Raw genomic sequence first — 9,871 nt, forward strand, 5'->3', positions numbered from 1 at the left:
CTCCGCTTGAGGATGGCTCCTAAGCTGACAAGTTATTGGTGTGGGTTTGTTTGTATGTATGTTTGTTTCCTAAGGTGCAATCCAAGGATAGGAGCAGAGCTGTTCAACATTCTCTTACATGCGTAGCTACACCTAGTTTTGCCAAAGCATTAACATGGGTGAGTCTCATATGTTACCAAGATGTCCATTTTGGAAGGCTTTAACTTTTTATAAATTCTTCCAAATATCTGGGTTAGCATCGAGCACAAGCTGAGAAGCTTACTATCCATGAAAACACCTGCAGAATCCAAATCCTTAGGCACACTTTTGTACTGAAATAGGAAAAAAAACATTTATTGATAGGACATCAGAATTCACTCCTAAAATGAACATTTTAAACATCTGCCTTCGAAAGCAGTCCTTTGTGCTTGTATAGATGGTAAAGCAGTCAAGCCTTGTATATTCTTGTGTGTCTAAAGTATTCTTTGAAGACTTTCTTCAGGTTATTCCCAATTTCGTATCTAGAAGGTGACCAGGTGGCCACTGCTGTCCTCAAAGCCAAAGTGCCTTCTTGCTTGTCACCTTTCTCTTTCATAATCCTCTACTAACGCACATTTTCTAAGAAGGAAAGGATGGCCAATAATGTAACTCTATTCCTATAGCAACTATTTCATTTTTAAGATGGATGTTCAGTCCTGATGTTCTTGGAAAGAAAAGTCTTTACCAATCGAAGCGAATATTTGTAGCTCAGGGTTGAACTGTGGAGTCCTTGGGGCTCTTTGAGCTCACCTGTTTTCTTGCAGACGTTTCATTGCCAGGCTAGGCCACGTCTTCAGTGCGAAAAACTGAACTTTTTCTCACTGAAGAAGTTGCCTAGACTGGCAATGAAATGTCTGCAAGAAAGCAACAATGCTCAGAGAGCCCCAAGGACTCCACAAAAGAGTTTACCCTTGGATGGGAGAGGGTTTCTTTAGCCAGTGGTCTAGTGTTTTCTACCTTACTGATGGACAACAGAAACATTTTCAGAGAGGGTGGATACAGAGGGGACAAAACCATTTGAAAAAAGTTTATGGTAGTAGGACGTTTCTTTTCCACCTCATGTAAATTTAGGTAGAGAATGTAAGTAGGACGCTACCTCTGAGAAAGTCCCTTTCAGAATGTCCAAGTTGTTTAAAGCAACTGACAGTTATTTACTCGGGGGTATATGGGAGGCTCTGCCTTGGAGAAGCTCACCTTGTCTAGATATAGTCCGCATATCCTCCTAGGGTGGTGTAAGAGAGAAAGGACGATAACCTTGATGGAGGTACAGAGATACCTAGGGCTAAAGTATCTTTTAAGTCCAGAACAAGATTACATTCAGAAGCGACTCAGGCAGATGCCCCCCTCATTCACTGGAGTATAGGAAGGGGGAGGAGATGCAGAGCAATCAGACTTGCAAGATTTGGTTATTATAGCTAATCTCAATCAAAGTCATTTTAGCCTTCCTGTGGAGTGGATTTCCTGATCTGGCCTACTTCATGGCTGGCATCAACGTTGCCAGTCTCTTACTCTCTTTCAAAAGAGGCTGAAGGTCTTTTTCTTTGTTAGTGGAGATGACTTCCAATCCTCAAGGTACACCACTGCCCATTGAGCACCTTGTTGCTGTGTTGTTGCAACGCCAGCAACAGGTGGATTCATCCTGTTTTCCATTGATCATTGTTTGTGAGGGAGGTGCCCCCTGCAGCTTACAGACTAGAAGAAGCTCCCCCTCCATCTATCCTGGTGGTTGGGGAGGAAGAGTATGAAGTGGAGTCTGTTCTGGACCCTAGATGCAAGGGAAAACATTTGGAATATCTGATTCAGTGGGCTACCCAGAGTCACAGGGATTGTGGGAGAATGCAACAGACATGCAGGCCCCCACAACTTATATGCCAGTTTCATCTGCAGTGCCTAGGGAAACTCTGTCCACATGAACTGCCACTGTTACAAGGGACTTGGTTGTCCCAGGATGAACAAGTTTATGGGCTTTCTGGAATGGAGGAGGCCACAGAGCAGACAGGGGGAAGGGGAAGCTTTGGGGCTGCAAAACTGGTGGGGTGGGATGCAGAAACAGTCAGAAAGGGATGGTGAAACTCAGCAGAAGGAAAGGGAGGGGAGTAGCTTCTCATTGTGCAGCTGCATTACAGCACCTGTCTAGTGATCTAGGGAAGTTGGCCAGCATGGGAGGAGAGCAGTGAATCTGTAGTTCATTTTCATGGCCCTGACCAGGAATTCTCTGGGCACACAGGAGGGAGAACTGAGGTTAATGGGGAAGGTGCTATAGAGAGTAAGGAAGATGACCTTGACAGAGGTGGTTCCAATTATCTGGCTCCTTAGGCCTATTCTCCAACTCTGTAATTACTACCTGGATTGAATTTAAACTGTTATGGCCATGCTGGCTGAGGATGAAAGGAACTGTAATCCGACACGCCTGGAGGTGGCCAAGTTGAAGAAGATTGCCCTGGTAGAGAAGAGGCTTGGTTTTTTTCATTCTCCTTTTTTGAGAGCTTCTGCTTTGATGATCAGAAACAGATGGGCTTTTCCCCTGTAACTGCTCCAAACATCTGATTACAGCCCTGCCAATTCATCTCTCCAGGACCGCTACTATTAATTAATTAATTAAAAAAAAACATCTTGGGCATCTGACCCTGAATGGTTCAGATGAAATTAGAATATTGTTGGCTGCTTATAGCCCTCAGCCAAAGCAAGACCTGGGCCCTCCAAGGAACCTCTGCCTACAGGACAGGTGACTGGATGCTAATAGTGAAGAAAAAGCTTGAAGCTGACATGATGGTCTTCAGAAAGGAGGAAACCAAAAATATTTGCAAAGCCTAATATCTCCCCACACAGGACTTAGAGAGGCAAATTTTTATTTTTATAGGGGCCACTGGTAAGATTCTTAATGGGATACAATTCTGATAATCTTTCACCTTACACACAAAGGTCACACTGGCCTGTCCAGATTTTACTGGCTGAAGCTGGGGCCAATACCTGTATTTTGTGGAGGGCCGTAATTGAGAGCAGATTGTGGCTGTTTTGCTCTGAGTCTCAGTCCAGCCAGGCTTGAGTTACAGGGGTCCCTATACATGTATAGTGAAGGGGCACCAGGCCCATACATTGACCCAGAATGCCCAGGAGGACTTGCCAGGCTGCTGAAGTTCTCCAGAGATGGGACTCCAGATATAGTGGCTCCTGCAGGTGCTGGGAAGACACTCTGGGGTCCAAAGGAATTGAGGTTCATGGAGTTGAAGAGTTGGAAGCCTTTGCCATGGATAGGGTTGCTATGTAGCCCCTTGGGGGTCCAGGTATTATAGGCATAGGTTGGGTAAATGTCGTCATAAGGGTTCCCAGTCAAGCCATTCAGCTGTGACCCAAAGGCTCCTTTGCAAAGCTCCTTCTGCTGATGACGTTCCTTTTTCCGCCACTTGGCTCTTCGGTTCTTGAACCAAACCTTGAAAGAAAAGAGGGAGGGAGGGAGAAAGTACTCGCTTATGCAAGGTTGAGGAACAATTCAAAAACTAGTTGTGTTAAATCATTACCCTGTGGTAGTGATAGTCATCCATCGATCATTCTTGTCTTCTTTTGAAAGAGAATAAGAACAATCCATGGAAGGCTTTCAAGAGCTACTGGTCTTGATGGCTGTGAAACTGCAGAGAGCATTCTTTAAACACCAGCTGCTGTGGTCAAAAATGGAGGAGGGTTATCGAGCCCTTGTGCATTTGTGAGCTTCCCAAATGCATGTGGTGGGTTCTGTGTGGCACAGAGGTGCTCAGCTATGTTGAGTGAAGTCCTTTCTGGATCAGAATCCAATTCCAGGTCACACCAAAATGTCCTGGGTTCGTTTTGGATTACTCACAGCTGTCCTTGTCCAAACCCAGAAGAGAAGGTTAACAGAGCACTGGTTCTCTCTTCTGGCCATCTGCACATAGACAGGAGCCTGGAGCAGCTCTGAAAGAATGAGAGTTCTGTATGGACTGTCCTCCTCCTCTTTTTACCCCCAGAGAGAGCAAGGGAAGTGAAATGGATATTTGAAGGGGATATGAGAAGGCTTAAGTCTTTACCAGCCTATTCATGGTGACTCCAACTCCAGTCAGGCCACCACAGATTTTTTTTTCTCTTTTTGGGAAAGAGGATAAACCCTCAAGATGCAGGGGGCAGTGTTCCATAGCCAGCCTTTGCAAAGGAGATTGCCATACCAGCCTACTCGGGTTTACGTGCCATTAACATTTGCCACTGCATTCCTGCATAAGTAATTTAAGGGGTAGTGGAAGATTCCAGATAGAGCATGCAGAATGTTGGGCTAGATGTGCCTTTCGTCTAATCCTGCAGAGCTCTTATGTTATTAATACAGATCAATCTTCCTTCCTATGAGCTGCTACCTATTCAACTTGAAACCAATCCAGTTGGAGAGCTGATGAACCTGAATTGACAAACGGGGCTTATTTCAAATGAGACACGATCTGGGGTCTCAGCGCAACTGTGCTTTCAGATGCTCTTAGCTGCTTCTCTCCAAATTCCTATACCAGGACTTTAAAGGCAATGGTTCCTAGACTTTTTTTACTTTCTGGCTGGGTTCGTACAAAATGATTAATCAGGCCAGATCATATGCCAAGATCAGAAATTGGGAGACTGCTGTGGAAGCACTCTGCTAAAAGGCCACAGAGAACCACCACCAATCACTAAGGACATGAAAAAGAAAAAGGGGAGAGACTTAGTCATAGCGGCAAAGGATGCACCATTGGAAGACCTGGAAGATCAGGTGAGGGACAGACCTAGAAAAGATCTATTTACGAGGTCAATAAGATTTGACAATGACTTGATGGCACATAATCAATCAGTCAATCAGAAGGATGATTGGAGAGCAGGTGTGGTATAATGATTAAGGCACCAGGCTGAAAACCAAGAGACCGTGAGTTCTAGCCCTGCCTTGGACACAAAGCCAGCTGGATGACCTTGGGCCAGTCCCTCTCTTTCAGCCCCGGGAAGAAGAAGGCCAGGGCAATCTACTTCCCAAAATGCTGCCTAGAAAACTGCAGAGATTTGTCCATGTATGTCACCAGGAGTCAACCAAGAAAGGAGCCAGATTGGTGCAGTGGTTAAAGGTACCAGGCTAGAAATCAGGAGACCACAAGTTCTAGTCTTGCCTTAGGCACGAAGCCAACTGGGTGAACCTGGGCCAGTCCCTCACTCTCAGCCCTAGGAAGGTGGCAATGGCAAACCACTTCCAAAAATGCTGCCTAGAAAACTGCCAGGACTTGTCTAGACACCAGGAGTCAACACTGACTCGAAGGCACCAAAAGACAAAACAAAAAAGGATAATAATCAGACTGTGTTTAATGTGATTTCCTGGCAGTCACAACAGCTTTGTGCACAATCATTTTGTCCTGTGCATCACTCTCCAGAAAACCAGTCCATGCACGGTTAAGGCACACTTGGGTGCCTTCTTCCAACTCAGAGATTCCCCATGCCAACCTTCAGGTTGGAGAAGGATCACTTCTTGGGTTGGAGGTCCCATAGCCATGATCAAAATAAAAAATGTTGACACATGAAAACAAGCCCCCCCACCAAAGAATGAGAAAGAATGTAAATGTCTTGATCCAAATAGTCCCTGCCAAGTAGGTCCTATGAAATCTGTCTATCAATGCTTTCCGTTTGCACCATTCTCCATGCTTTCATGGAGTGAACAATCATAGGGTATATGCATTTTAACAGAAAAGAAGCTCAAGGCGTTGCAGCAACATTTCTTAAGCCAGCCTGCTAACCTACAGAATTAGACATATCATCTTGCTGTGATTTACACAAGCGTTCACTCCAGTCTTTCCCAGCCTGCTGTCTTCCAGATGCAATGCCACGGCAACTCCCCCAATTTCCAACCAGAATGCAGTCTCAACACAGCTGAATGTGTAACAGATCCTGGAAAAGCAGAGGAGGAAAGAGGTCCATTGCAAAAGAGATGCCTCCGTCCAGAGGAGGGCAGAGCATGAGAAAGTATTAAGCACGCTAGGTAGACCAGACCAAGAAATTAACTCCTTAGGAAGTCCAAAACTACTTTTTTTGAGATTGGGTATAATAACAGAATTTTGCAAGTCTGATTGTGCTGGACTTCCTCCTTATAGCCATGTGAATTAGGGAGATGTCTGTCTGTCGTGGGCTTAAACTATTTTTCATCCCTCACTGTCCTAGCAATGGATCTTGCATGTCTCCATCCAGGTCATCTTCCTTACTCTCTAAATCAAAAGACTCAGAAGAGCAATTCCACCTTAATTATGCTAGGTATAAGTTGAGCTGGAGAATTGCTCTGACAGACTTTCAAGATTCTGCTACATTACCCAACTGGCAGTAAAGATCTCTCCTGAAATCCAAGGGGCCTTGTTTCGTGAGTCTGCCAACCTCACAAGGGTTGACAACTCCTGAAGAAGTTGGGGTAGAGGAAGGTGTTTTATCATTTAGTGGAAGAGATCTGAGCCAAGGACCCCTGACCTTGCCAAGGGTTGGCTTTCAGCTCACTCCGCTTGTCAGGGATTCATCTTTGGTGTGGCTGAGCTAATATGAGGAGCTGAATCCCTGGTTCAGCCCATCACCTCTGCCAACAGGGACCCTCACCCGTATCCTCGGTTCCGTCAAGTTGGTCCAGCCTGCGATCTCTTCCCTTGTACTCATGTCCGGGTAGCGATTTCGCTGGAAAGTGGCCTCCAACTCCTGCAGCTGCTGGCTGGTGAAATGGGTCCTCTGCCTCCGGGGCTTCTTTTGGCCCATAGTTGCTTCTTCTTCACCACTGGAATCAGAAGATTTGCACTGAGCGGTCTCACCATTTTCTCCTGAAGAGAAAGAGAAAAGAAGAAAATCTCGGCACAGGCCCTGGACATTAGAGCTGATCTTCTGTGGACTCAAAGTCAAAAGTACAGGTAGTCCTCACTTAACAACCACAATTGGGACGAATTTCAGTTGCTAAGCAAAGTGGTCATTAAGTGAATCTGACCTGATTTTACAATTTATTTTATTTTATTTTATATCCTGCCTTTATTATTTTTATAAATAACTCAAGGCGACAAACATACCTAATATTCCTCCCTCCTCCTATTTTCCCCACAACAACCACCCTGTGAGGTGAGTTGGGCTAAGAGGGAGTGACTGGCCCAAGATCACCCAGCCGGCTTTCATGGCTCAGGCAGGACTAGAACTCTCAGTCTCCTGGTTTCTAGCCCATTGCCTTAACCACTAGACCAAACTGGCTCTTTCTTGTGGTGGTTGTTAAGCAAATCACCATGGTCATTAAGCAAACCACATGGTTGTTAAATGAATCACATGGTTCCCCTCGATTTTGCTTGCCAGCAGCCAGCTGGGAAGGTCGAAAATGGCAATCATGTGACCACAGGATGCTGCAACGGTTGTAAATGTGAACCAGTTGTCAAGTGCCCAGATCATGATCATATAACTGCAGTGATGCTGTAACAGCCGTAAGTGCAAGGACGGGTCACAAGTCAGTTTTTTCAGCACCGTTGTCTGAACCATCACTAAATGCATGGTCATTAAGCGAGGACTACCTGTACTTATTTCGGTCATTAACCAGACTTGAATAATGTAACAGAGTAAGAATAATGAAAATAAAATAGGGTTTTAAAAAAAAGGAAAAAGATGTAAATATAAAAATGTAGTCAAATCAAGCTGGTCCTAGCAAGGTCCTGACAGACCTTGCCAGCTACAAAACTGGGGTTCTCTTCAAAATTCTGGTTTATCTTCAGATCATATTATTTCCTGTGAAGCAACTTATGAAGACAGAATCCTACTGGGAGCAAATTTGGATATTCCTGTGGATTCTAGGAGAAATGGCTACTACCAAGAACAAATGTTGATCTCCATTCTGTCCTTCCTTAGAAAATATGTTACTTGGTCATTCCAGGAAGTGCTAGTTTATTCCAGAATAAGCCTTGCTGAAAAAGGTCCCTTCTAACGTGCCTTAAATATATCCATGTCCATATGCTGAGCTTATGTAGGCGGGCTGGAAACCATGATATATCCACCATTATATTGCAAATATTATTGAGATATTTGTCATTTTTACCTGTCCCTCTTTTTAAAAGACTATCCAGGGGAAGCCAATGTGTTTCATGTCCGTTTATTATTATCAGATTCAAATGGTCCAAGGGCCTTAGACGTTGCTAAATTTTGTTATGTAGCGCGCGAGGCTGGGCAGAAGATCAACTGATCTGAAAGGCTCTAGACCAGGGGTGTCCAACCTTTTGGCTTCCCTGGGCCACCCTGAGTGAAGAGGAATTGTCTTGGGCCACACATAAAATATATAATATAGTTAATGTGTATAAGTAATAAGACTTCATTTATTTTTTATATTTTTTTATTATAAAATTTTTAAAAAGAGGGCAACATAAAACTAGTGGGATATTCGACCTTGTTTTTGTGAAACTAATGCATCAATGTTTGGTCCGATGAAAGTGGTTGCAATTCTCAGTGAGTTTTCAAGGTGCTCATCAGAAATTTTAATTCTAATTTTACTCTTCGTGTGCTTCATCCTTGAAAATAGTTGCTCACAAACGTACGTGCTGCCAAAAAGCGATGTCATGAATAAGGCGTGATTGTGAAGCGAGGGATATTTTTCTCTGGGAATATAGGTCTTATAAAAGTCCAGTAGAGAGACATGATCACACTTTTTCTTTGAGTTGAATGTCTGATTGCAACTCTGTGCATTCCATTTGAAAATTCAGAGGTAATGTAGTTATGTCGACTGAAAATGGAGTCGAAAATATACCAAAATTTTGATGATTTTACAGAAATCTTGAAACCGGTTCTCAAATTCCTGTATCAAACCAAAAAGCAAGGCTGCATATTTCTTGTTGTTCACAGGACTGTGTTTAGCCAATGTATTAAAATGTATAAAATTATTTTCCATAACTTGAGCTTGCCATACTTTAAGTTTCATTTCAAATGCTGTTATGGTTTGAAACATTGCGGTGTCAAGTTGGTTTTCACCTTGAAGACCCATGTTTAACTCATTTAAATGAGCAATCAAATCCACCAAAAATGCTGAATCTGTGAGCCATTTTTCATCTTCAAGTTCTGGCACAAATTTTCTTTTTGATTCCATAAGACTTGATTTCACATTTTGCAAATCATAAAATCTTTTCAGCATTTTACCCCGACTTAGCCACTGTACTTCAGAAAAGTAAATGATGTCCCCATAATCAGCATCCATACTTTTAAGGAACTCCTGGAGTTGGTGGTGATTCAGTCCCTTGGCCCTTAGGAAAGTCACTACTTTGATGACAATTTGCATGACATTATCCATTTTTAAAGCTTTCGCGCATAAATTTTCTTGATGTAGAATGCAGTGATACTTCATCAAACATGAGTTGCCGGCGGCACTCGCATCATCTTCTATCAATTTTGTAAGTCCCTTGCTTTTACCAACCATGGCTGGGGCACCAACAGTAGATACAGCAGATATGTTGACAATGGTTAAAGAAAATTGCTTTAATGTCATTTTTACTGCTTCGTACAAATCAAGCGATTTAGCTGTGTGTTTTAACGGCACCAAAGAAGCCATTTCTTCAGTGACGTTATATCTGTTACCAATGCCTCTAATAAAAATGGCAAGTTGAGCCATATCTGTAGCATCAATAGTTTCATCCATCACCAAAGCATAAAATTTGAAATTAGCAGCTTTACTCTTCAAACCTCTTTCGATAGATTTTCCTGTTTCTTCAGTTCTCCTGGCTATAGTCTGGTGAGACAAACTGATTTCAGAAAAATCACTTTTTTTTTAATCAGGACAAATTACATCTGCCACATTGCTTAATAAACTCACCATCGGTGAATGGTTTTGATTTTTTTGCAATCAGATTTGCTACCAAATAACTAG

The 9,871-nt window shown here is 43.2% G+C and overlaps 1 protein-coding gene across 1 annotated transcript; it reads right to left on the bottom strand.

The window, feature by feature from the left end:
- Positions 1–1,918: 1,918 nt before the first annotated feature.
- On the bottom strand, positions 1,919–6,811 carry LOC134502670 (pituitary homeobox 2-like). Its single transcript, XM_063311124.1, has 2 exons — positions 6,601–6,811; positions 1,919–3,448 (listed from the first exon to the last, which is right to left on the bottom strand). Exons 1-2 carry the CDS (start codon positions 6,751–6,753, stop codon positions 2,963–2,965), a joined length of 639 nt encoding a protein of 212 aa, XP_063167194.1. The 5' UTR covers positions 6,754–6,811; the 3' UTR covers positions 1,919–2,962.
- Positions 6,812–9,871: the final 3,060 nt, after the last annotated feature.

This window comes from Candoia aspera, chromosome 9 (assembly GCF_035149785.1).
Source record: "Candoia aspera isolate rCanAsp1 chromosome 9, rCanAsp1.hap2, whole genome shotgun sequence".
In the NCBI taxonomy this organism is placed as follows: Eukaryota; Metazoa; Chordata; class Lepidosauria; order Squamata; family Boidae; genus Candoia; species Candoia aspera.